General features: G+C 45.7%; 1 protein-coding gene across 1 annotated transcript; it reads right to left on the bottom strand.

Moving 5' to 3' along the window:
- Nucleotides 1-374: 374 nt before the first annotated feature.
- On the bottom strand, nucleotides 375-27,567 carry GABRR1 (gamma-aminobutyric acid type A receptor subunit rho1). The gene is made up of 9 exons (XM_047102708.1): nucleotides 27,446-27,567; nucleotides 12,146-12,252; nucleotides 10,399-10,466; nucleotides 9,172-9,395; nucleotides 8,293-8,375; nucleotides 5,499-5,639; nucleotides 3,447-3,599; nucleotides 1,584-1,780; nucleotides 375-668 (listed from the first exon to the last, which is right to left on the bottom strand). The coding sequence occupies exons 1-9, from the start codon at nucleotides 27,565-27,567 to the stop codon at nucleotides 375-377; spliced, it is 1,389 nt and encodes a 462-aa protein (XP_046958664.1).
- Between the last annotated feature and the right edge of the window lie 150 nt (nucleotides 27,568-27,717).

Here is a 27,717-nt window from a genome sequence, read left to right as displayed (position 1 = left end):
CTAGTCCCAGAGAATATAGTGACGTGCACATAAAGGGCATCATTCATGTGAATAAGCACCTAGGGTCTAAAAGAGGTTGACTACAGGGTGCCCACAATGCTGGCAGTGTGCTTTTCCAGGGAATCCCGGTAACAACTATCCCCAGTTGCTACAGGTGTCCAATTCCTGCAGCACCGTGTATAATTCTGTGGACACAATAGATGGTTATTAAGTGCAGATTAAACCAGTAAGTGTCTTGTCAATGTCGTTTTGGAAAGCTGGAGAAGAATGGGTAGTGGGAACTTTAATTTCATCATAACCTTAAATTACTCTCATCATACAGGTATTTCTGTGGTACATACAGAAGAATGTGAAATGTATAGAGTTACAGGTGTTTATGAGAAAATAGACCAGTATATTAAATTGAATAAAATATATGCTGCTGGAAAAATTATCCTGGAGTATTTATCAATGGCATGTGTGTCGATCCTCATGCTCACATAGCTGCTTCTCTGACTTTTCCTCTGGGGGGAGCTCCTCTCTGAGGCCAAGGTCAGCTGCACCATCATCTTGTCCGGCTTCTCTCCATTCTCCGGCGTGTAGTTGCCCAGGTCGTTAACCTCCCCGTCACTGTAGCTGCCATCCAGCATGACCCCGCGTGGCTGGGGTATTCCACAGGTGCAGGGAAGCTGCGAACACAGCAAACACACACTGGGATGCCAGCTCAGCTTCATCTCTCGGAAGCCCTTCACAAGAAACTGCAATAGTGGACGGGGTTGCCGTTTCTAGTTTCTTTTATTCCCAGTTAGGGGCAGGTCGTGGGAAAATAATGGTGGTGACACTGTAGTCGTTCTAAAAGAGCAGGTATCTGTTTTTGTTTGAAGTCTACAAAGCAACTCTTAGGAAACATCACGTTGCATCAGAGACCGATGAGAATGTTCATGATCAGATAATTGCCCTGTTCTCCATGAGATCATAAACGGATGTAAGCCCTGATAAAAATGTTTTCTGGTAATGTTATGTGTGTGTGATGTGATGAGGTGGGGATTGAAAGGTGTAGCATTGTGGAGAAACTTCACTCTTATTTAGTTCTGGTTTTCTGGAGGAGATAACCATGGGACCGCGGACAGGGGGAAGAAAGGAAAGCCAGGCGAGAGGGAAGATGATCGGGAAAATGACGGGAGATGCACAAGATCACATATGAAAGGAAAGTTCCCAGAATGGAGGATGTACCTCCCTGGAAGGTTTTTTATCACACCTCTGTGTTCACAAATAATTGTTTCACAGTGTTGAATTGTCATCGATTTTTAGCACTAAACACTGAACACCACCAAGATTAAAGGGCCTATGTCTTAGTTAACTTGGCTTAGCTCCTGGTGTATGGTAGGTGCTAAATAAATTTTTGAGTGACTGAAATATGTAGCCCAGGGTAAAATTAGCACTGTGTTAACATATTATTTTGTTTGATCTCCACACCAATCGGTGGAGAAGGTTGAGGATGGGATGTCACTACCCACTTCTACAGAGAAGGTCTGACCTTCTCACAGCCCATAGCCGGACCAGACTCTATCCCTGAGCACTTTCTTTACTTATGGTAAGGTCACCTTCTCCCGGAGCTTCCGCTCCTTCCGCTCCTGCACCGTGGTCAGGTAGTTGACAGCTGCATACTCCAGCACCGAGAGGAACACGAACACAAAGCTGACCCAGAGGTAGATGTCCACCGCCTTGATGTAGGACACGCGGGGCATGGAGGCGTTCACGCCCGTGATGATGGTGGACATGGTCAGCACGGTGGTGATACCTGCACACAGAGCGAGAAAAAAGCCCGTGTTTGTCTTTCACCAAACACACTGGGTGGCTTCATGCCTCTGTTCTTTGTCCTTTCTGCTCCTTGGACCTAGAATATCTCCATCCCTGCCTCTCTGTCCCTGCCCCCTACTCATCTTTCAAGATGTAGCTTTTATGAAGCTTCTCTTACTCCTCCACTGCCCCCTGCTCACCCTTTCCTCACTCCATATACGAACATATTCATTAGAGCAAACGTATCACTTTGTCCTGTAGAGCGCCCGCCCCAGATATTTGGGCAGCAAGATGTGAATTTCCATTCAATTGTTTAAAACAGAGTTTATATATATGAGCAGGTATATATGTGTTTCTTGTAACTCTTTCTCCAAAAGGGAAACAAGAGCACAAGGTATATTTTAGTATTTGTGTCCTTGTTGCTGGTCTTGCAGTCCTGGGCCCGTATAATCAGCCATCAGGGCAATTATGGGCACCCACCCCCCGTGCTGGACCCGGCTGCCTGTTCAGCAATGTTGACCTGAGGACTCAGAGGTCAATTTTGCCAAGAATGATGTTAACCTCATTTAATGGGGATTAGATTTTGAAAACTAGAATGTTTGTTTATTTAGCACAGTAACTATTCAAGCGATAGAACAACTGTTACAGGACAGGGCATTTGTCAATGGTATTTGCCTGGGATTTCAAATTAAGCTCAGAATGTTTGTTTGGCAAACACCAAATCACAAGGGACTGGGGTCACCTTAAGGGCCAACTCCAAATCAGTGTCACTAAAATCTGAGGGGAGGGGTCACCCTCTCCCTTGAAGCCTCTGAATCATCTGAACAATGGGGGTGTGTGTGACTGAGTGGGTGAAATATTTAAAAGTGGGGAAGAGAGTTGATAGCAAGTACCTATCCATGAAATGCTTACACAATAGGGATTTTCAGACCTGAGTATGTATAAGAATTACCAGGAGACTGTTCAAAATGTAGGTTCCTAGTCCTTTCTCAGAGATTCTGATGCTACACACGTGGAAGGGATCCAGGATTCTTCATTGTTTGTTTTGTTTTTAAAATTTTTTTTAAATGTTTATTTATTTTTGAGAGAGAGAGAGAGAGTGAGTGCAAGTGGAGGAGGGGCAGAGAGAAAGGGAGACACAGAAACCGAAGCAGGCTCCAGGCTCTGAGCTGTCAGCACAGAGCCCTATGATAACGCGGGGACTCAAACCCACTGACTGTGAGTCGAAGTCGGACCGAGCCGAAGTCGGACATTTAACAGACTGAGTCCCCCAGGTGCCCCAGGATTCTTCACTGTTAACAGATCCCCCCAGGGATTCCGTTGCAAAGATCCCTTGGGCCACCTTTTGAGAAGCCCTGTTAGAGAACATGATTTCTTATGCAGGTGAGCAGAGAAAGCACCCACACACCGGGACCACTGACCCCAGAACATGGTTCTAAGAAGACTGAAGGTGGGTTATTTACATTAGCACTTGTGGGGACCTGGAAACAGTTCTTTTGCCACATAGGTTCTTAAGAATGGCATTTTACTTGTGAATCAATAACCCGGTTTTTCCAAGTTACAATGCTAACAGGGGTTTACAATTAATTTGAAATGAATTGTTTTTATCTGGAAGAAATGGCTTGTATTTTCAGATGCCTGGAACGTGCACTTGAGATGTTCCTTACCTAAAGGGACTCTGGCGGGCACAGCTCTGCGGTCGATCCAGAAGGACACCCAGGACAGCATGACCATCAGGGTGGCAGGAAAGTAAGTTTGGAGCAAGAAGAAGAAGATGTGGCGTCGCAAAGTGAAGTTAATGTACAGACGGTTGTACCAGCCTGGGGGACACAGGAGGAAAAGATAGCACACACCATAGCCACTCAGCAACTTCACACAACACATTTTATCTGGGGAATCGTAAATGCCTTAGACACTTCCCTGGAACCTTGCCATACCTTTATAAATTGGGAGGGAGAAAAAAAAACATGGAATAGAGTGATTATATGATAACATGAACCACATGGGTGAGTCCCTCTCAAGAAATCCTTGGCCCCTGTCTTCTACATAAATGGAGCCCCTTGAGACGGCCATTTAAGGCTTATTACTCATCCTTTGGGACAGAGCCCAGCAAAGTCACTGTCACTTGATTACTTGGAAATGCAGACTCTCAGCCCCACACCAGATCTATTGAACCAGAATCTCTTTTCAACAATACTCCCCACATGATTTATACGCACAATAAAGCTTGGGAAACATTTATTTAAACAAGCCCCTTTGGATTTCTTTATAGAGGAAAATGTTTCAAAGTTAAAATACCCAGCTAACCATAACATTACATTTCAGAACAGTGAAAGGTCACCAGCTCAGCTGTGCTTTAGCTCTTCCCTCGTGTTCTCTACAAGGAAAAAATATGAATGGAGGAGTTCTAACGTACAGGAGAAAGAGGAAGGAAAAGGAGAAGGCAGGATAAATGGGAGACGACGAGGACTGAAAATAAAATGGAGACTTGGCGACATTAACTTGAAAACTTGGTATCCTAGACAATTATAATGCAATAGTGATCATTGTAAAACAGTCCCAGAAAGCGAGTGTAGAGGTGCTATAGACTGAATGGGTCCCCGCCAGATTTGTATGTTGAAACCTAATTCTCTGTGTGATGGTATTTGGAGGTGGGGCCTTTGGAGGTGATTACATCATTAGTGGGATTAGTGCCCTTATAAAAGAGACCCCAGATCATTCCCTTGTGCCTTCCTCCATGTGAGGACACAGGGAGAAGGTGGCTGTCTGTAAACTAGGAAGTTTATAGACATCAGACACTGAACCCGCCAGCATCTTGATCTTGGACTTCCCAGCCTCTAGAACTGTGAGAAGTAAATCTCTGTTGTTTAGAAGCCACCCAGTCTATGGAATTTTGTTATAGCAGCCCGAACAGACTAAGACAAGAGGAAATGTTAGAATGCTAAAGTGAAGTGGAGATCCCCTGAAAAATCAAGACTCCTGAGTGATGTATACAGAAGATGAGATGTGCTGCATTGCCATGTGTTGGAAATAAAACAGTGCCTCTGTTGCAGATTATAAAGACTTAAAAGGTTGCACTTCTTTGTGCAGTCATGCGATGTTTTTGGCAATAGAAGCTTCATAAAGATTTGAACAAGATCATCCTGAAAGATGATTAGTCAAGACAGAGACAAGGGTTGGAGAAAGCTGTTCCCCTCAGCTGCCCAGAGGAAGACCACAGAGCAAGCCCTCAGGCAACCAGAGGGGGCGAGGCCACCCCGACCTGAGCACTGAGGCTCACAAGGTCTTAAGGAGGACCTATGCAAGCAGTATGGTTAAGAGAGGACTGTTTGGGGGGTGTGGATGGGGCGGAAAAAAAGAGAGAGAGAGAGAATTGGTTGAATGGAGCAGAGAGAATGGAAATCAACAGACCTAAAATTGAACTGTTTGTTGTCTATAAAGGAAAGGGCCCTGGAGATCCTATCAGGGGTGAGATGCCAGCTGCTAAACTGGCAAAGTAATTGGCTCAAACAAACCTCCTCCCATAGCTTCTGTTTGAGTCTTTACTAATATTTCCTAGGTTATCACTTCCAATGCTTTGGTGGTATCTGAAAATCACCTTCCCCAGTGTTTGCCATGCTGATTTAGGGATTTCCACCTTTGGCTTCAAATCCAAGCACACAAGCTCTGCTCGCTTGACAGCCAAGCCCCCACTCCCTGCCCCCCACCCCCACCCCTACCTGTGCTGCTGTAGAAGGCCAGCTTAGTGGTGGTGTGGAATTCTTGGATGAGGAACTGTGAGAGTGAGATCCGCTCATCTGTCTTCAAGGAGTCGTTGCCTTTTTTCCAGTACAGCATGAGGTCATCCTCTGTATAGGCATCTGAAAGGATGGGAGACAGCATCAGGCACGGCCGGCGGCCGTGGGAGGACAGGCCTGCCTGTGGGGCTCCGTGGAAGCAGCTCCAGACCTCCCACACGGACGACTGGGATTGTAGTAAGAGAGTCTGAATAAACAAACCACAGTCTAAACAAAGCAAAACAAAATCCACATTAATTCTCCCCAGTCTTCCAGAAGTCATCAGAGCAAAGCTGTCAAGCCTAAATGCTCATAATGCCTGCAAAAGTGCTCACTTCACAATTCAGCCTGCCATTTATTAGGTTAAAACAAATGAAGTTGTGGGGCGCCTGGATGGGCTCAGGCGGGTAAGCATCAGACTTCGGCTCCCCTCCTCTCTCTCTCTCTGTCTCTCAGACGAATATTAAAAGAAAAAATGAAGTTGCTATGCTTGTAGATCAGAAATGGATAAATGGCTGCAGTATCGCATACGGTTCAGCCTTACAAGCCCAGGCTAATTTAGCCCTTTCTTTTCTCCTTTCAAAGTGTAGGAATGCATCCATTGATGGCGAACCTATTACAATACTCTCAGGTAATAAGGGGTGCATTCTAGCAGGAAAGGAGCCACAAAGTGATGGCAGCAGGACACAAGTCCCTTTTCTGCAGGCCTCCTCTTGCTCTTCCCACCCAGGGAAAAATCCAAGTGATTCTCCATAAGGATCACTCCCTCTGGTGCTCCCACCTTAGGTGAGCCCACATCTTACTCTGGTTGAACAAACCTACCTGCGGCCTGGACAGAGCTGAGGTAAAACCTCACAGTTGCCGGTCCAGTCTGCTCATGTGTTAGACAATTCTTGCTGGAGCTCCCTGACGCCCTATTTCATTCCTCTATTTTCTTCTATTTCTTACCCTTGACCTGCGTGATAGTTGGTGTCATGTATCCCCTCCACTTGGTTAGGCTACAGTACCGTTATTCAATCAAACACGAATCTAGGTGTTGCTCGGAAGATGCTTTGTGGATGTGACACCTACCACCAGTTCACTTTAAGTAAAGGAGATGATCCAGGATAATCTGAGTTGGCCTGATCCAATCAACGGAAAAGCCTTAAGATCAGACCTGAGGTTTCCCCAAGAAGAAGAAATTCTGCCCTTCCTGCCTCCACGGGCAGGATCAGGTCCCACCCGAGGGTTCCCAGCCACCGTTCCTGACAGCTTGTCCTGCAGATGTCAGACTTGCCAAGCCAACCCCCAGGCTCGTGTAAGCCAATTCCTTGACACTAAATATCTCTTACTATGTATCTCTGATATTCTGCTTCTCTGTGGTACCCTGACTGATGCAACCTGGAAAAAGCTACATTCCTGATGGAGCCGCCTGGGTGTGGTAGGGAAAACAAGGTTCTGGAGTCAGTGAGTTTAGTCCTTCTTAGCACTATGTCCTCAGGCAAGTTACACCCCTCCTACCCGTAACAGAGATAATAGGAACCTTCTCACAGGATCTGGTGAGGATTACATGACAGCAGGTGGCAAGTCACTGTGCAGTGGGTAGTGATTTCCTTGGTCCTAGGATTTATTATTCCCTTTTCCCACATTCAGTGCCCTATGGAGCTGTCTATCTGGCCCCTGCTATGTGGGGGGTCAACATCCCTGCCCTCCTCAGCCCCAGATGACTGGAGCCAGGGCACCCCCGAACCATTGCCACAGTGCAGGTAGGCTTACAAAGGTGTCCTGGGCCAAAGAGATTCCTCACTTAGGCTTGGCCACCAGCCAGGAAGAGCCAGTGGGCAGGTGCTCGGTTGGAGCAGAACAGCTGGAGTTTTGGGGGAGTCCAGACTGCACCCACCAGAGGAAGCGTTTGGGCAAAGACTGAAAAACAGAGCAGTTGTGTAGAGAGCTGGAGATGGAAGCGGTTAGTCCTTGATGCTGCCTCAGCCTTGCCCTTCCTGGGGCCTGGCTTTGAACCTGTCCAGGACTTTGTGTGCAAGTGTCCCGATGCCCCTCAGTTGTGCCTGAGAGTCTCAAGCACGGCGTGCGCTCGCCTGGGCAGTTCCCTCCGACGATTGTTGCCAAACTTGTTTTTGTCAAGAAATCTTTTCTTCCACAGAAATCTCATTCAGAGGAACAATTAAACAGGTCAAAAATGAGCTCTCGGGATGGACAGTGTGTAGAAACAGCTACAGAAGGAGATCCGCATTTGCTGAGCCCTCTACCGCCCTCCCTAGCTCAGGTTCCATAGAACCAAGTTTAAAACCATTATGGGAACAGAAGGTTTTAGTTTCAAACTTATGCCTGATTTTCAAAACAACTCTGGACTTAGGTTTAATATCTTAAAAAGTCATTTGAGGAGCATGTGGGTGGCTCAGTTAGTTGGGCACCAGACTCTCGATTTTGGCTCAAGTCCTGATCTCACAATTCGTGAGATTAAGCCCCGAGTCGGGCTCTGCGCTTCTCTCTCCTTCTCTCTCTGCCCCTCCCCCACTCACATTTCCTCTCTCTCTCTCTCTCTCTCTCACACACACACACACACACACACACACGTACAATAAACAAATAAACTTTTAAAAAGATACATAAATAATTGAAAAATCACTTGAAAAGCACAGCCAGGAAGGAGGAGCACATGCTGTTCGTGCTACTGACAGTTCTCGGTGTTTGCGATTACTCGCGGTTTGTGTGCTAATGTCCAGGACAGTCTACTCACAACTTTCAATTTCAAGTGAGCACGTTTGCGTGTCCAGGGGAAATCGGCTGAAGTCCATGTTGCACATTGCAGTCACTGTTACCCTGCAAGCCAAAAGACAAAATCCAAATTTTCAGAGGCTGCAAAATACAAGTACAAAATGATCAAACAGAAAAGGCCTCTGTTTCCTTCCCATGTAACTGCCTCCTTATAATTGATAAGCAAGGTGTCAAGACTTAGGTAAGTAGCCTGCGTATAATAAAGTCATTGGAGTACTCCGGTTTTTATGTTTAACTCCAGCGTCAGGGTGAGGCCAACAGGGTGTCTATCTCTGTAAATTCTATCACATTGAAGCATATTAACAAAGCAATGGCCTCTATCAATATAAACCTGTGAAATAAAAATTCATGTGATACTGTTTCCTAAAAGAAATCATAGGAGCATATATTGTTCTCTTGTTGATAAATTCCATTTTTTCTGTTCATTTGTCGATTTTATCAATATCCAATATTTGTATACAATGTATCAGGAATAATATTAATGAGGGGCACCTGGGTGGCTCATTTGGTTAAGCGTCTGACTCTTGATTTGGGCTCAGGTCATGATCTCATGGTTCATGGGTTCAAGCCTCACATCGGACTCTTCCCTGACAACGCGGAGCCTGCTTGGGATTCTCTCTCTCTCTCTCTCTCTCTGCCCCTGCCCTGCTTGCGTGCTCTCTCTCTCTCAAAATGAATAGAAAAAAACATTTTCTAAAAAAAGAAGCAGCAGCTAGCTATTCAAAGCCAAAAAAGCAAAACTGCAGGTGTGAGTGGTCAAATGATTTGCCTTTCTGCCCAGGCTTCAGGTGTAAAAGGACCTACAGGAAGAGGCACAGCCTGAGGGCTGGGAGGGCCTTACCGGAGACTGTAGAGCACTTTCCCATCGGGCTGGACCCGCAACATGACATTGTCCGTGGTGGTGTCGTGGATGAAGGAGCGCTTGGAGTGCACGAAAAACATGTCGGGGACCCAGATCTTCTTCACCAGACGGCCGTCAAACGTCATGCTGAGGTTGTTGGTGCTCGGGAAGGACAGCCTTTCGTCCTTCCAGTAGTGCCTCAGGTAGAGGGTCATCGTGAAGTCCTGGAGGGGAAGGGCAGAGAGGAGAACCCGACACACTGAACCCACTGGGTGTCAGCAGGACACTGCACCCCATGGAGCCGTCAGCGGCTGAGAATGCAACAGCAGAGTAGAGGTCTTGCTTCCAGTCCCCGGGGTTTGCTACAGTAGGAGGGGGACTGCAGGGGAGGGACACAGCAAGAGACCGCTAGCAGAACCCGTGTCCCTGAGACCCACCCCATCCCCTGCCAAGTGCCTCCACACTGACAAGGTGCTACTGTCAGCGCTTGTGACCCTCAACATATTGGGGCGAGTGGGGGGCTGGGCGGTACTAGCTAAGCACCCCAGCTCCTTGGCCCCTCAGCTGGGATAACCGTGAGGCGTGTTCTCTGTTGACTCCTGGAGTACCCCCAGTGGGACTGAGATTCCCAGTAGTAACTGGCTTGAGGCTCAGGTCTATGTGCTTCCTCCCCACCCTCATCTCACCTCCCCCCACTCTCTTCTCGATTTTCCTGGGATCACCTCTCAACTTGTGCTAGAATGCTTCTCTCAAGTCTGCTTTTTGGAGAACCCAAACTAAGCTAAGGCTGTAAAAAGTCCTGTAAGTCAAGGAGTTGTAGAACATTCTATTTTTCCACCCAAACTCATTAAAAAGGAAAAAAGGGACACTTTTCAGCAATTCATCTGCATTTCCGCAGCCAGATATAGGATCTAAAGTTGTGGGATATCTGGCAGCTTCAACCACGGACCCTACGGTTTATGTTTGAGAGCCTTTGCCCAGAGAACCATCCCGATGGCAAAAAGGCACGGGAGGGAGATCGGCTTTGTCACCTGGCTCTGCTTCGTTCCAATTGGGTGGTTTTTGGCAAGTGTCTTAACCTTCCTGAGCCACCTATAAAATGAGTGTGGGCATTCCCATAGCCAGAGAGTTGTGAGACCCAGTGAATTCGGGTGTGTGGACCTCCTGGCCCAGCATAGGCCCTGTGTGAATCCACCTGCTGCAGCCCTAGAAAAAGAAGCACTTTACCATGTCGACCTCTGAGATGCTGTCCAAGCTCTCCACCTGCACATCCACACCCACAGGAATGGCTGGACCTGCAAATGGGGCATGGCAAGAGCATTTATTCTTTCTATTTGAATTTTCACTATAGAAAAGACAGGCATAGGAGCATTTCCCCCCCTGGAGCCCCAGTTTCCTCAGTTTCCTGTCAGACTTGAAGGTTTGGTGTCCCCACATTTCAAGCTCAAATGAAGCCAGAAATCAAAGGGTTGGATCATAGGCTGCCTCCCTGGAATATTCCAACAAAGGTTTAAAAAAAAGAAGTTTTGGGGCATATGGGTGGCTCAGTTGGTTAAGCGTCTAACTTCAGCTAGAGTCATGATCTTGTGGTTTGTGAGTTTGAACCCCATATTGGGCTCTACGCTGACAGTGCAGAGCCTGCTTGGGATTCTCTCTCCCTCTCCCTCATTCTCTCCCCCGCCCCCACTTGTGCTCGCTTTCTCTCTCTCTCTCTCAAAAATAAGTAAATATTTTTTTTAAAGTTTTCTTTATCTGAATCATTCAGGTGATTCTGAGATGATGAGGTTAATATAAAGCTTTCTTCTTTGGTTGCACATACTTATCTAAAGACACAATGAAGACCTAGCTCAAAGCTGAGTCTAATCTAAGGAGTTACGCCTTAGCATGGGGTTATCCACTTTATTTTTTATATTTGCCTCCTGATTTTGCAGCCTCTTGTGTCACGGAAGCCAGTGTCTCTGTCTGGCCATGAGAAAGTCTCTACCTGGTTAATAGGCACCCAGAACCAAAGCCACATTCAGGTCATTGGCCAAGCCCACACATCTGTACCTTTGCCACAGGATGGGGTAGCTTCCAAGGGCAACATGATGCAATACGGTGGCCTTTGGCATTTCTAAGCCATGAAATCTTACTATCCATAAAGAGAAGGAGAAGTAGATTGCTGCCCCTTTTCCTCCCTGCTTTCAGGCATGGGGGGCAGGCATGGAGCAGACTCAGATTATCATGGATTGAGGTAGGTTTGGATCTAACAGCAGCAGGTTACAGATTAAATAAAGACTCCCTTCTAGAATCTGTTTATTCTTTGGGTCGAGGTGGCTAGAAGAAATAAAAACATGAGGACGGTTTCTAAAATAAATTTTTAATTGCAGGAAGAAACCCATGTAGATGAAAACGCTATTTGACACTGAGCAGGCTGAAATCTGGCAGCTGCAGGCTAAGCTTCAAAGTGCCATGACATCCCTCTGCTCTAGATCATTATTTTCTCAAGCTATTTTCATTTAATTAAATCCAGCAGACCACACTCTGCCCTCAGATACACACCCCTAGTTCCATCTGCCAGCTCCCGGATGAGAATGAATTTAGTCCAAGGTTGTGGTTTCAGAGTATTTTCAGGAGGCAGCTTTGGGATGTAGCAGCCCCATCTTCCCCTTGTCCTTCCCGCAGCCAGCTGCTGGCCTCACTGATCCCAAGCCTTCCTTATCAGGAGTAGTGGCCTGAGGACTGCTCAGCTAGCCTACCCTCGCCGTCGGCCAACAGGCACCTTCTGAGAATGTGTTTAGCAGGGCCCACAATGGGGCTGGGCAGGGGTGATGCTCAGAAGACACTGTGGGTTCCATCTTGGCCACCAAGCACGACAGAGATGGACCTGACCAGGGGAGAGCAAAGCTGGGTGGCCCCTTGCTTCGGTTTATACCCAGGCATAGGTGAACAGACCCGAAAAGAGAAGACAACCACGGCGAGTTGTGGCTCATACCTCCAAAGCCAGGCCTCATGCTGAAATCGTGGTCGTCTATCCTCAGAAGCTGCTCTGATTTTGTCAGTGGCGACTTGGTGATATCGGGACTTCGTTTCAGAATTGGACTGCCAAGAGGGGAGAAATGGGTTAAGCACATATTCCAATCAAAGCAGATAAAAAAATTTCTTGCATTCAGATGTGATCCTGACAAGTTCGATGGGATGTATGATTTCTTCTTTTAAGCTATTGGATATATTCTTTCCCTCTCTCCAGATTTCTAGAGAAATGAACTGACCAGTAGTTTAGAATCATAACTGAGGAGCTTTAAAAACACCAATGCCCAGGCCCCACCTCAGAATTTTGGATTTGGGTGCTCTGGGAATGGGGCCTGGCAGTTAGTATTCTTAAAAGCTTCCCAGATGATTTTAATGTGTAGCTAATGCTGATAACTGCTGGTCCTGGCCTTACTAAGAAGTCTATCCCCCTCCAAAGCACCATGGCCATTCCGGGAGGGTTTGAGCTAGAGGGGAGAGGAAGTGGGTGTGGGCAGAGCTTGGTACCCTTGACCTCTGTTGGCCCATTCTGTGGAAAGAGGATGGATTTGCCCTTGGAAAATCCACCATCCTTATTCCATCAGAGGCAGCTTCTTGTTCTGCTGCTGGATTACACCTAGGGCCATTTTAATTTATTTTTATGTTTTCTAAATAGGTAATGCATTTACGGGGTTGGACAATTTTAGAAACGGAAATGCAGTGAAAAGTTTCTCTCCCATCTCTGCCTCTACCACATTTCTCCCATCCCCAGGTATCTCTCTGAATGATTTCTTGTTTCTTTGCAAGGTTTCTTGTAGGTACAAGTAAATACAAATATATGTCCTTAGTTCTCCCCTTTTTATTTTTTTTATTAAAAAAATTTTTTTTAACGTTTATTTATTTTTGAGATAGAGAGAGACAGAGCATGAACGGGGGAGGGTCAGAGAGAGGGAGACACAGAATCTGAAACAGGCTCCAGGCTCTGAGCTGTCAGCACAGAGCCCGACGCGGGCTCAAACTCACGGACCGCGAGATCATGACCTGAGCTGAAGTCGGCCACTTAACCGACTGAGCCACCCAGGCGCCCCAGTTCTCCCCTTTTTAAAACCCAAAGTTAACATATAAACTCTCCTACTTTTTCTTTTTTTCTTTATTTAACTATCCTTTGGATTTTTTTCCATATCTAATTATCCCAAGCCTCTTGTTCTGTTTTGTACTACATAGCATCCATTACATGGATGCACTGTAATTCACATGACCATCCTCAATTGGTAGATATTTGAATTGTTTCTAGTTTTCTGCTATTATAGGCAATGCTTCAATGTCCTTGAATAGTCTTCACCCAGCCATCAACACCATCTCTGGAATCCACAGAAATAACTGACTACCTTCCCTGCTCCTCCTTATGCTAACACCAGTCATGTGTTCTCTTCAGGGTGCCATCACACACACCTTTCCCCTGGATGCAGTGGTTCCCAAACTGTGGCATGCAGCAGTATCTCTTGGAGGGCTTCTTCAAACCTAGGTTCCTGAAACTCCCTTTTCTTCTGATGTTTCTGATTCAGTACGTCTGGGCTGAGGCTCAAGAATTTGCACCTCTAAGAAGCTCCCGGATGCCCCTGATGTCCCTGATCTGGAGACAACACTTTAAGAGCCACTGCCCTGGCTCATCTTATTCTCAATATATATGGTTTCCTCCTTTTTAACTATGTCCACCTTTAAGTCCTTTGCCATCTTCTTTCCTGAAGAAACCTTCATCATTGTGGGGAGAAAAAATGTGGCGGGGAGACAGAAAAACAGGGCTCTGACCTTCACTCTGACGCTGTCTGCGTGGTGCCTTTAGGCAACTTGTTTCCTGAGACTCAGTTCCTTAACTGATAGAAGGTAAGCTCTGTGACCTGACAAGAGGTGTGAGGAATAAATGAGATAATGTGCGTGCAAGTACTCTTCAAACTCTAAAAGGTACACAAATGGAAGAAGTCACTGTCGTTACTGAGCTGGTAAGGAAGTTTCCTTCCAAAGTAAGGGAATTAATGTGCTCACAGCAAAGGAAGCACTTCAGGGAAAGAATTTGAACTAGTGAACCAGGACCAAGCTACGCTGCTTATGGATGTAAGGGAGGAAGAAGCTAGGGACTTCGAGAGGAGGAAAGCTGGTCCCCGTCGCCTCCCTCATCCTCTCTCTTACCCAGCTGAAGCCAGGAGCCCCGCCATTTTTCCTTTCCAGTTCTCCTTTCCTCTGGCCCCCCACCTTCTGCCTCCAGCAAATGGACCAGGGGTGGGGACTGCTTCTGAAAATCACCACAGGTGACGTGTGAGGAAGAAACATCTTTAGAATGGTGTGCATGTGTTGATGGCCATGCTTGCCTTATCTGCCGGCATCTTTGTGTGCTTCTGTCTCTGTGTACGATGAACATTAAAAACAAAGGCATGCTAGAGACAGTCTAGGTACTCAAATCAACAAAGTACTCCTCACCCTTCAGATCTACTGCCAATATTGTCAGAATAAAATATGAACGAAAAAAAAAAAACTATGATGCTTCACTGCATTAATTTCACCTTTTGCTGAGCATTTTCCCAGTACTCACAGGAGCAGGGATTTGGAGGATTAATTACTTAGACTGGTCTGAGGAGATCTGACTTATTTTTTTTTTTTCAACGTTTTATTTATTTTTGGGACAGAGAGAGACAGAGCATGAACGGGGGAGGGGCAGAGAGAGAGGGAGACACAGAATCGGAAGCAGGCTCCAGGCTCTGAGCCATCAGCCCAGAGCCCGACGCGGGGCTCGAACTCACGGACCGCGAGATCGTGACCTGGCTGAAGTCGGACGCTTAACCGACTGCGCCACCCAGGCGCCCAGAGGAGATCTGACTTAAAAACCTCTCCCCCCTCGGTTTACCAGAAGGTAAACCTCTCCCCCTTGGGCAGATCAGAAATTGATGCCACTCTTTACTTGAATCTACCACGAAACCGTTACTACAGAGAGTAACACATTGCCAGGTGGACTGTATCACTTGGGCATCCTTGCCGTCTGGCTTGTGGATTCAGCCACATGGGCACTGGCAGGAGATGACAGAGCAGGGCATTTGTTCCTCAATCTCTTCCTGCTTCAATGCCAGGGACTAGCAATGTCTGTGTTGCTCTGTAATTACAGATAATCACAGTATCTTCAATAATTTCCAGTAATACTATTTCCCCTCCAGGCCTGTGGGTAGTCATGGCTTCCTTCTGTTCCTAGTCCTGGTTGGTTCTCTGAACCTTGGCCACAGCTCTGCGAGTAGTCCCTTTGTTCAATTATTGTTTAAGCCCTTTTGAGTGCACTGCTGTTTTCTGCCAGGACTCGAATGATGCACACACATCGGGACTGATGCATAGGGATTATGTCATCTGTAGCAAAGTGGAACAGAGACAGGAGCTCGGCAGGAGTGGGTCCCAAGAGTGGGTCCCAGGCATAGGGAAAAGCTAAGATTGGAGGGAGAGCTGCTCCTTGGGCTACAGGCCATCACAACTGATGGTCGGCAGGGACAGGATGAGACCACAGGCCACCAAAGGCAGAGTCTTATCTTTAGCACCTTATACAGTGCTGGGTTCCTGTGGGCTCTCAATGCATGTTAATTGAAGGAAGGAAATGGCCCCCTAGATGGGCATCTGAAAAGGGAAGCAGGAGGAACTGAAAGAAGGGCTCAGAATGGAAATTGAGCTCGACCCAGTTCTTTCTTTGGCTTTGGGCCAGCCTGAAACAGAACTGGGCTCTGAGACGCCACTGCCTTTCCCATCGTGAAGCCTAGATTCTAGCCTAGAAAAGACTGATAAACAAGATTCTCAAAGTCTTTTGCATTGATGTTTAATATTTTTAAATAACATTTTTTTCCCTTATGTGCCCATGTTTTAAAAATTATAAAATAAAGGAGAAAATAAAAACCATTCAAAAATAATCTTTGCCAGGGTGCCTGGGTGGCTCATCAGTTAAGTATTGGACTCCTGATTTTGAGAGGTCATGGTCAGGTCATGATCCCACAGTTTCATGAGTTCGAGCCCCACATTGGGTTCTGTGTCGACAGCGTGGAACCTACTTGAAACTCTCCCTCTCTCTCTGCCCTTCCACTGCTTACACTCTCTCTTTTTCTCAAAAATGAATAATAAATAAATAAAAGAAAGAAATAATCTTTGCCATCTGTATATACCCTCATCCTTTGAAAGGAGAAAGAGAGAAAAAGAGGAGATACTGTAACTTGCTTTTAAACTCAAGTTGCAATGTATCATGAAATCTTCTACATGGCATTGGCATCTTTTTACCAGCCAGAAGTATGATTATTCATTTTTTTTAAAAGTAGGCTCCACATCCAATGTGGGGCTTGAATTCACAACCTCCAGATCAACAGTCACACACTCTACTGACTGAGCCAGCCAGGCACCCCTGATTATTAATCTTGAAACGAAGTATGACACACAGAAAATAATAGGAATAACCAACAGTGCTTGAGTACTTACTATCTGTCAGGTACTATGCTAACTTACATTACATGTATTATCTAGGGTTAGTCCTCATAACCTTGAGGTAGGCTTTATCATTATTCCCATTTTATACATGAGGAAACTAAGACACAGAGGGTCTGAGTAACTTGCTAAAGTGATGGATCCAGGAGTCAAATCCAGAGGGTCTGTCTCCAACCAACAGAGGGTCTGTTGGAAGATTTGGCTCTGATTGCCTGGAATTTGGGTTAGATGTAAAAGGTCTAAGCTTATCTTTCCCTCACATAAGAGCTAGCATGGGCTCAGCGCAAAATCGATGCCCACACATTTATTGAATGAGCCTCTGGGAAGTTATGGAGAAAGCACAGACATGTCCCAAGTTATGATGATATAGGATAACATTTGAAACAGCTTTGGGGGCAGTAAAGTTTTGGGCTGTACGTTTTTTGAACACCCATGTTCATCCTATCCTTTTGGACAGAATGAAAAGTTCTGACCTATGGTACATCCTGACATTTCCTTCTTATAGTTCCTAGTCAGCTCGTGTGTGGATGGTGTTTTCCCAAAGCACATCTCAGAACTCTCTCAGAGGTTAGGTAGAGCAGGGTTGGGAACCCATGATGAGCAAGGGGTCCGCTGGATGGCTCCCTCATTTGGCTAAAAGCAGAGCACCTGATAAGTTATACTTCACGTTGCTGATGAGGTCACCTCTGAGAAGATAGAGAACTTAATTTTGACAAGGAAGGAATCCTTTCAACTAGCTAATGGAAACACTCTTGTTTTCGTGGCATGTGTAATAGCCACGTATACATAAAGGCTCTTTCTCTGCCTCAGCTCCCCCCACTTCTGTCCCCCACAGTTGCTGGTTACACCTCTATGCCTTTGCTCCTGCTGTCCCATCTGTCTGGAAGTTCCTTGCCTCCATTCTTCATACTCCTTACCTAGACAATGTCTTGTGTTCCCAGATCAAGTATTACCTCTTCCTGGAAGAATTCCTAGGTTTCCATCCTTCCCGCCCAAATCAACACTTCTCTTCTTCACATGCCTTATTAGAATGTGCACCAGCCTGTGTGGCCAGGGGCCTTCTGACCACTTCACACACTTCACTGTGAGCTATATCAGGGTGAGATCTCTCTCGTACATCTCTGTAGCCCCAGCTCCTGGCAGTGTGAAGAAATCAGATTTCACAAAAACACGTACAAAATATAAAAGGAGAAACGTAAACCTAAAGGTGTATCCTAAAGAGTTGAATGGACCTGCGAGAAATGTGCCAAGGAGGCCAAGGCTTAAACGAGGTGAGACTCAAGAAAGGTGCTAAAGACAAGAAGCTTTCCCTAAAGTATTCTGAGCCAGAAGAGTCAGCAGAGGGAAATACACTGCTTGGTGGGTAGGCAGCAATGTTAACAAACGGTAAGTGTCAGGCCGGGAGTCTGCTAATAGAATCCAATCTCCATCAGAGAGACTGGCCTTCGCATTGGGAAGGGAGCAGTGAAAAAAAAATAGTTGCTGCCCAGCATGGTGAAAATGCTGGCATGAGATCATCTAACTCAGGGTATCTCAGTATGAATGCACTTTGGGGTCACCCGAGGAACTTGAAACTTCCCAAGCCACACCCCACACCAGAGGTGGGACCCAGCCATCAGTAGCTTTCAAACCTCCTCTGCCAGTATTGAGAACCACTTACTGTTCTAGCTTTTTTAATGGAACGCAAGCCTACAGACCAGATGTATTACAGCTTGGGAAACTTAAGGATTATGCAGCAGAAAAAATCTGGAAAATAAGAGAGAGGCCAGAAAACTGAAGATGGGAAAATGCTTCTTGATAGTCACAAAGAACAAAGGGTATCATGAAAACTGCGGAAGTTAAGCTCCAGGTTGTCTCCTGGCCATGTGCTAGAACTTTGATTACAAAGCCAACTTAAGAACATTGCTGTGTCCCACTACGTCAATGGTGTGAAACCAGTGAGAGCTCAGACAGAGCAAGACATCCTAAACCCTAAACTGATCTCCTTTCCCTGGGTGGGGCCTCCATTTGGCAGATCTGGGGAGTGTCACTGGGTAATGTGCATAGCGTAACTGTCCTCAAAGCAGAGACGAGCCCTAAGGGGGTTCAGGTAGAATGACAGTCTGCACAGGAGCTTCTTATCCGTGCCCATGACAAGATGGCATAGGTGGGGCCCAGGGTCTTCAGGGGTTTCCTGAGCTTTACAACATCCGAAGCACTTTCCCATAGTTTGGCTCACACAGTCCTTACAATAACCCTGAGGTGACAGACATAATTGACTCCACTCGACAGAAGAAACAGACTCGAGGATGTCAAGTGACTTGTCTAAAGTCATGGAGTGACTATGTGGCAGCTCCAAGTCCCAAAGCCTTCTTATCGTTTGGAGCCAGTCTTGCCACCGCTGCCCCATCTAGCTGAGGGGCTTTGGTGATGGATTCTCGGGGTTGCCTGTAACTGTGCCTGCCCAAGCCAAAACTTCAAAGGAAATCATCACGGGCATAGCCAGGGTTCCACCTTACCTTAAGGGAACATAAATTCAGAGCTATGATGGTAAGTAGGGTAAGGGCTTGGGAGTGGGCACTTAGCTGGCTGTTTTACATGGATGGCCAGCGAACATTTCCCTGAAAGTGACAATCAAGCAGAGGCCTGAAGAAGATGAGAAAGCAACCTCCCGATGCCAGAAAAGAGTGGACAGAGGCCATGAAGTGGGGCTGCACAGTGTGCCCCAGGAGCAGCAAGGAGGCCTGTGTGGAGGTAGAAGGGAGGTTGGGGAGGAGACATGGGCCAGACCAGCCAAGTTTGCTCTGCTGCTTACCTGAGACTGAACACAGGGCTGCTTTCCAGTGTGCCCACCCTGAGTAAGGCTGCTAGGATATGTTTTGTTTTGTTTTTTTTTAAGTAAAAAAAGTTTTTAAACATTTATTTATTTTTGGGAGACAGAGAGAGACGGAGCATGAGCAGGGGAGGGGCAGAGAGAGAGGGAGACACAGAATCTGAAGCAGGCTCCAGGCTCCAAGCGTCAGCACAGAGCCCTACATGGAGCTCGAACCCACGACCCGGAAGATCATGACCCGAGCCGAAGACAGATGCTTACCCAACTGAGCCACCCAGGCACCCTGCTATGATATTTTGTACACATTGCTCTCTGGGGCATTGACCTAGCAGGGAGGATACCTGCCAGCACACAGTCTCAAGCCCCAGCTTTTCTGGCTGTGGACAGAACGCCACACGTTTCTGCTATCAGTTTCTGTTTCCTCTGCTGCGAAATAAGGGGTTGGGTCATGGGGGAGCTTGGAGACCTTTCAAGTCTGTTCCAGAAGGCATCATCCCTATGGTACTAAAGGCACTTTATAGCTCTAGCCCTATGGGTGGATGGCAATGTGGAAAGGGTCAGTCCACTGGCAGAGCCACACAAATATGGTTTTGGCTTCCTCGCAGACTCCCCAGCACAGGGTATATGTGAGTGTGTGTGTCCGTGTGCATTTAACTTTTATTTAACTAATAAGGATGTTACCATAATGTTATTTATATTACATTTCTTGAATTGCTATAGAGGCTGTGCATTTTTCCACGTAGTGAATAAGTATTCTGTATTTTTCCTTGGGTATAAATAGTTCATTTCTTTTGATTTCTTATTAAGTGGAATTTTGGGTAAGTAACCGATAATCTGCTTTTCAAACCACAACCTCTAAGAATGTGTGATGGGTAATTTTATATGTCAACTTTGCTAGGCCATGGTACCCAGTTTTTGGTTAAATACAAGCCCGGATGTTATAGTGAGGTATTTTTAAACATGTGATTAACATTTACATCAGCAGACTTTCAGCAAAGCAGGTTGCTCTTCATGGTGTGGGTGGGTCTCATCCTATCAGATGAAGGCCTTAAGCGAAAATGCTGAGTCCGCTGAGGAAGAGGGAATTCTGCCTCCAGACTGTCTTCAGACTCAAGATGCAACATCATCTGCTGCTGAATTTCTGGACTGCTATCTGCCCCGTAAGTTTCAGACTCGGTAGCCCCCACAACCACATGAGCCAATTCTTTCAAAGGAATAAATCCTCCTCCCCACCTCTCCCTCCATACATACGTATATATTTCAGTACATCACACAATATATCTATGTAATACCATATATACAGATAGACAGATACATATTACATGCATCCTACTGGTTCTATTTCTCTGGACAACCCTGACTAATACAGGATGTGTATACTCATGGACACCTAAGGTCTGCACACCTGTGGGAGACCTGAGCTTCCTGGAACCAAAAGACAGCAGGGATTGTGTCTGGTGTGGGTGGACCAGCCCAATTTCATTTGCCTTCTGATCTTGTCTCAGAGTCCCAGCTCAAGGTCATCTGATCAAGCCTTCTTCTTGTCACCATGACGGACTCCTGTTCCCACCAACCTGGCAGCTCCTTGGCACACAGGCCTGGGCTGCTATCACCCTCAGTGACAGGGCACAGCAAGAACATGCTTGTCACCCTGCGTCTCTGGTAAAATCTTGACCTAGATCATCTCTTTTATCTTCTACATACGTCCCAACATAAATTTCCTATGCCTTCCCATTTGAAGACACTGGATTGCTTTCTTTTAATTTAAAGCTTTGATTTATTTTCTACCTATTCTCTTTATCAGAATTCTCAGGTTGTATTTTTCCCATTTATTAAAGTTCTTCAGCTACTTTCTAGATACCACTTTTGACCTTGGAGAGATCTGTCTCTATTTCCAATGCTACCCCCTTTATAAGCAAACTTTGTTTACTGATCATATACTATCCACCGTGTACCTACATGCCTTTGAACACTTTAGGCTCTCAATAAATGTCTTTTGAGTGGAATTCCCATCACTAATTAAATATATCAGCTTTTACAAAAACAAAACCAGGGGTTCCTGGGTGGCTCAGTAGGTTGAGTGTCCAACTCTTGATTTTGGCTCAGGTTATGATCCCAGGGTTGTGGGATCGAGCCCCACATCAGGCTCCTTGCTGAGGTAGAGCCCATTTAAGATTCTCTCTTCTCTCCCTCTGTCCCTCTCCCCTGCACTTCACACTCTCTTTCTCTCTCTAAAAATTAAAAAAAAAAAAAACCTATTTTAAAAATAAAAAAAACAAGACCAAAATAAGCATGCAAATAAAGGGTATGTTTGTCAAGGAGCCAGCTTGCAATGCATTTTGATAAGTGAAGTGACTAAGTGAACTTGTCCACTTACCCCACATCTCGCCCTCTCACCTGGAAGTGGAGCAGGACCAGGCCTAGAAGGGTGAGTAGTAAAGGCCCACAAGGGGACTTGGTGTCATAGTAATTATAAGTCACAATCACTTGTTTGAAGTGAGGCAGCTTATAGCATGGGAAGGAGCTCAGATTTGTCACCAGTCAGACTTCAGTGTGAATCTCAGGGTAGCCACAAACTAGCTGTAAACCTTGGGCAAGTTACTTGATCTTTCTGTGCCTCAATTTTCCATAAAATGGGGAAATAATACTAACTTTACAAGATTGCTATAAAGATTAAGCCAGAAAATGTTTGAACCACATAAAACGGCTGACATTCAACTGGTTTTGACCTAGAAAAACATTTTCATATAGTTCAACCTGAACCTTACATCTGTCAATGTAATGTCCTGTTCTCACTTTATGATAGTGAGAGGAGGGCACTGGACATGGAGAAAAGAGGGATGTGGAATTCTGAAGGGATTTTTCATGACCCTGCCACAGGCATAGTACATCTGGGGGCTTTTCTCTTCTCATCTTTAAAATGAAGGGATTTCTAAGGTCCTTGAAATTCTGACAGTCTGTAAAAATTATTTGATTAAATGTCTGTCACCTCCACTAAACTCAGCATCTCAAGGGACCACCATTGCCTCCACCAAGCCCTGGGCACAGTACCCGAAGCATAATGTAGTGAGTACATATTTGTGGGGCGAATAAAGTACAGGAATAGCAAAAATCAGAACTCATTTATTCATGGTTAACACTTCTTGAGTATCTATCATGTATCCGATATTGTACTTGAACTTAGGGAGACAAGGATAAAGGTGCTAGTGGAGTCCTTGTTATGGACTGGACTGTGACCCCCCCATCCATATGTTGAAACCCTAACTCCCAGTGTGAATATATTTGGAGATAGGGCCTATAGGGAAGTAATTACAGTTCAATGAGATCATAATAATGGGGCTGTGATCCAATAGGACTCACGTCCTTACAAGAAGAGGAAGACACCAGAGATGCCCCCTCTGCCCCTGCTGGCAAACACAGAAGAAAGACCATGTAAGGACAGAGGAAGAAGGTGGCTGTCTATAAGCCAGGAAGAGAGCTTTCACTAGAAACCGAATTTGCTGGCACCTGGACCATGGACATCTAGCCTCCAGACCTGTGAGAAAATAACTGTCTATTGTTTAAGCCACCCAGTCTGTGGTAATTCATTATGGTAGCCTGAGCGGACTAACACAGCCCTCAAGGAGCTCATCGTCTAGAAGCCGAGGCAGATGAGGAGGAAGTGCTAATGCTGAGAGATTAGTCCTCTGAGATGGTACAGACTGGGCTGTGGAAACTCCAAAGTAAGTCGCCCAGTTGAGACTGAGAGGCAGGGGTGGAGGAGGGCCAAGGAAGGCTCCTCCAAGAAAGTGACATCTCTGGTAAGCATAGGAGCAGGAAAAGAAATGAGCAGGAGAGAGAGGAAAGGGAAGGAGGGCATCATGAGCATGGGAGCAGCCTGAGCACAGGCCTCAGAAAACAAGACTGAGCGAAAGGTAATAACTGGACAAGAACCAGGAGCACAAAGAGAGTCAAAAGTTCGAGCAAACCATCTGGAGAATTGGGGGACAAGATGAAGAGTGGACAGCACTTACGCAGGAGAAAATCAAATTCCAAGACACTCTGGGCAATCAGAGACCCAGTTCGTAATTAAGTGGCTTGTGCTTTGTCAGGACAGGGATTTGAGAGCAAATAGCTCTTGCCTCATCACCACCTTTCCCCTGGCTTCCTTGCTTCATCACGTGAACTCGCTGGGTCTCTTCTGGCCTGAAAGCTCTCGCCTGTCAACCTCACCAGTCGCAGCCTTTCTGGGCACAGCCGAGTTGCTTGTACGAGTTACCTCTACCCGCCCCATCTTCTCCCCGCTCTTCAACCCACCGCCCTGCTCTTCTCTTCTCTGACGTCATCAGTGGCTCTTGGCTGCTGTGTTTTTGTGTGATCTGACCCTATTGTTCACTCCCCCCTTCTGGAAACTTAACACTTCACCGGAATGCCTCTCTGGTGTGTAAGCCTCTTGAGGGCAAAACCTGGATCCGATTTAGTCACCGATGAAGCACTCATTGCCCAGTGTGGTGTTGGGCCCATAACAAGCATCTGACAACTCTTGAATAAATGGCTGTCTTGGCCTCTTTGACACCCCTCTACTCCAATCATGTGCCCACTTCTTTGGTCCCTCATTTCCAGTGTCCTTCACCAAGGCTCCTTCCTCTGTCCTCTCCTTAAATGTTGCTCTTCCCTAAGGTTCTGTCCTTGATCCTATTCTTATTTCATGCAACATGGTGTCTTTGGGTCGCCTCACCTACCACCTCCTGTGAGGACTCCTGTTAAATCTACATCCCCAAGCTTGATTTCCCTCCTGAGCTGTGGACCTATAGCCTCCAACTGGACAGCTATCTCTTAGCATCTTGTGAAAGCACATCCACGTCCACATGTTCATTCAGAACACCTCTTTCCCCCCAAATCTGCCCCTCCTCCTGTCTCCTTTCCCTGGCACCACCCTCTACCCAGTCACACAATCCAAATTACCTACTAGTCTTCCACCCAAGCTAATTCTGACAATTCTAGCCCCTTAAAGCTCTCAAATCCATCTCCCCTAGTCCTGTTCTTTCCACAAATGTCCTACTCCCGGCTTTCAGCATCCCTCACCTGGGCTAAGGCATAGACTCTGGATTACTTTCTCTGTCTCCCCTCTAGCACTCTTTCCGGCCTCCCACCATACTGCTACCAGTGTGATCTCTCCAAAAATGGAAGTCCGCTGAAGCAACTCGGACCCTCTTTACCTTCAGAATCAACTTGAATTCTTTAGCATAGCAAAGCAAGTATAGTAACAGTACTTCTGGCTTCTGGTAGATCAGTTTGCCCTCCCAGAGCAAGAGCTGGCATTTGTCCCAGGGCCTGCAGTGTAGACAGGTTATGCCTCCATTCCTCCAGGGAGGAGAGAGAGACAATAACTATTGATTCATCCTGGAAACATTGCTCAATGCCCTGACATGCTGATGTTTACCAAGCATGGATCTGTGAAAGGAACTCCACCTGGATGTGCCTCCCATGGAGATCTCGGAGGGGAAAAACACTTGAATAATTTGCCAGGGTGGAGACTACAGTGCGGCAAGTGAGAAAAAAACCTAAGGAGGCACTCTCAGGATCATGCAAGTGCCTCCTTCAATTCTGCACCATAGACACCGCACTTGCCTCACCCTGTTCTGTGAGTGTGTTCATCTTGCTTCCCATTCCATTAGGATAAATTACAAAAAGAAGCCTGGATACAAACTACTAGCATCTTATGAGTTTAGATTCTGGATGAAATTAAGTGATCCCTTTAAAAATTTAGGTTACATATGGGTACCTAGGTGGCTCAGTCGGTTAAATGTCTGACTTCAGCTCAGGTCATGATCTCACAGTTCGTGAGTTCGAGTCCCACGTCGGGCTCTGTGCTGACAGCTCAGAGCCTGGATCCTGCTTTGGATTCTGCATCTCCCTCTCTCTCTGCCCCTTCCCTGCTTGCACTGTCTCTCTCTCTCTCTCAAAAATAAACATTAAAAAATTTTTTAATAAATAAAATAATAAAAATTTAGGCACATTAAAACTTAATCTGGTTGGTGGATATATAAATTGGATCCACCAATCTGGAAGACAGTTCGGCCAAATATATTTGGAGATTTAAGGTTCTTGTGCCACTTCTAGGAGTCTATTCTAATTAAAAAATCACATATGTAGGGGCACCTGGCTGGCTCAGTCAGTAGAGCATGTGACTAGCCCAGGGTCTTGAGTTCAAGCCCTATGTTGAGGATAGAGCTCACTTAAAAATAAACATGTATGTAAACAACTATTCTCATATACAAAGATATTCATGTATAATATTTATAATACTTAAATGGTGGTACATTTTGCATTATAATGCGGTCACTCAAGTGATAATTATGTAGACATTAAATAAGTAAACATGCAGACAAAACCATATAAATATAATGAGTTTACAAAACTGGACGTATAGAATAATCCCAAACTAGTCAATACCCAGGACATGCTTAGAAAAAAATAATAAAAGATTGAAAGAAAATGCACAAAAATGTTAACATTAACACCCATAAACTTCTGAGCTTAGGGATTACAGGTGGTTTTTGTGTGTTTCTAAAACATTTTTTCCCATTTTTTAAAATGTTAAATAATGGTCATGTATAACTTTCATAATAAAAAAAGAAAGTTCTTTTAAGTAAATTTTTTTTTAAAGAAAATCTGTTTCACTCTCTGGGACTTCTCTTCATCATTGGTATTTACCAACTGGTCGCCACTCCAACTCTGGTTTAGGAGAGAGGCTGAGAAGTTTTTGACGACAACCAATAGGGTTTGTTGCTGTTGTCGCTTTTAATCCTCATGAGTACATTTGGTTCAGATAATCTCTATGGCTGTAGCGCTCCACAAATTCCACTGTCTGCCCAAGCAACTCCTGACTCTGACAGAACCAGGGCATATGGCTTGTACACAGCAGTCCCCCTCAGCGTCCAGGATTTACTGCGATCCCCGGATATTTCAGCTCCTAGCTTTGCGATGTTGATAAAATATCCTGAAACAAGTGCTGTGAGCCATAGCTGGCTGTTCGGAAGCCTGTGGGGGGTAGGGAGGCTCTCAAGACCCAGGAGGGGGACATGGAGGAGCTAGATACCCAGCTCTCTCATTAGCCCTGAACGCTAGAAAGCTGGATTTCCTTTCACATAAATTGATATTTCTGACCTCTATTTGTATTTACATCCAGAGATAAGGAGACCTGAAGCTTAATTTGGACCCAATGCTGATAAAGAAACTGAGAGTCAAGATGCCCTTACTGCCTCTATTTCCTCATCAGTAAAGAGAACTGGATTAGGTTTTCTCCAAATGGGCTATTTTACTGATAAATGTCAGGCAAGCAGGTGTGCAAGTGTGCACTTGATCACCAGCACCGTCATCAGAGCTGCCTGAGAGACCGAGTGTCAGAGGGTGTCTGTTTCTGCCTAAGATGCCGCTCGGACACCACTTCAGCCAGGGTGGCACATACCGTTGGCATCGAGCAAGGGTCCGGTCTGCAGGCAGGTCCATCCTTGCACCCTTTCCGCTTACTGGTAGGGGATGATCCAATGATCCATCTAGCCAGACAGCTTGAAGAAAGCTGCCTTGTTTTCTTTTAAAAGATGTTAAAAAGGACCCACAAATCTAACAGAAATAATTAGAACTAACAGAATCATTTTCACTAATTAAAGGTCCCATGGAATTTGCAGACTTGTTTCCACCTAGGTTGCAGACATCAAATAAATGCCTTTAATTTTTTAAAAAACATACATATATTCTTTTTTCCCAGAGTCTATCTTTCACCCAGGACAATTCATAAGAGATTTAAGAATATGCAACGGTAGCACTATACCTAATCTAGCATCATTAAAAAACAACAACATAATTCTAACTTCCTAAAACATAAAACGCAGGAGAACAAAGGGAAAAGTGGGGAAAGGCATCCACATAAAACACAGTATTATGGAAATGATTCTGGAACAATACCATTAGCTCTATCCCTGAAAGTCCACTCACCTGCCCTTCTTAGACATCTCGTGTACTTCTCTTCTTCGCCAATGCACTCTGCTTTCAGTGGCCAAAACCCATCCCCACCACAACAGGAAGATGCCAACTTTCATATTCTGGACAGCCAACATGGGTTTCCAAATCCAAATGGTTCTCTCAAGAAACAGCAAAAAGGAAAATGATGTTCTTTTTCTCTCTTAAGACATTATTGGTCTGTTCATTATTACAAGGATGTTTACTCATGCAAAAAAAAAAAAAAAATCAACCCACAGTATGCAATC

The sequence above is a fragment of the Lynx rufus genome, unplaced genomic scaffold, assembly GCF_022079265.1.
Source record: "Lynx rufus isolate CCGP_SWC_20201006 ecotype Redwood Valley unplaced genomic scaffold, mLynRuf1.p SCAF_6, whole genome shotgun sequence".
NCBI classification, from domain to species: Eukaryota; Metazoa; Chordata; class Mammalia; order Carnivora; family Felidae; genus Lynx; species Lynx rufus.
The sequence above is the reverse complement of the archived record's forward strand: the minus strand, read 5'-3'. Positions and strand labels throughout refer to the sequence as shown.

Coding starts and splice junctions, on each gene's coding strand:
- GABRR1 (XM_047102708.1), bottom strand. CDS start 27,567: ATGTTGGCTGTCCAGAATATGAAAGTTGGCATCTTCCTGTTGTGGTGG. Junction 8,376..9,171: donor AAAGTGCTCTACAGTCTCCG/GTAAGGCCCTCC, acceptor TTTGGCTTGCAG/GGTAACAGTGACTGCAATGT. Junction 3,600..5,498: donor GGCCTTCTACAGCAGCACAG/GTAGGGGTGGGG, acceptor TGTGTCCCCCAG/GCTGGTACAACCGTCTGTAC.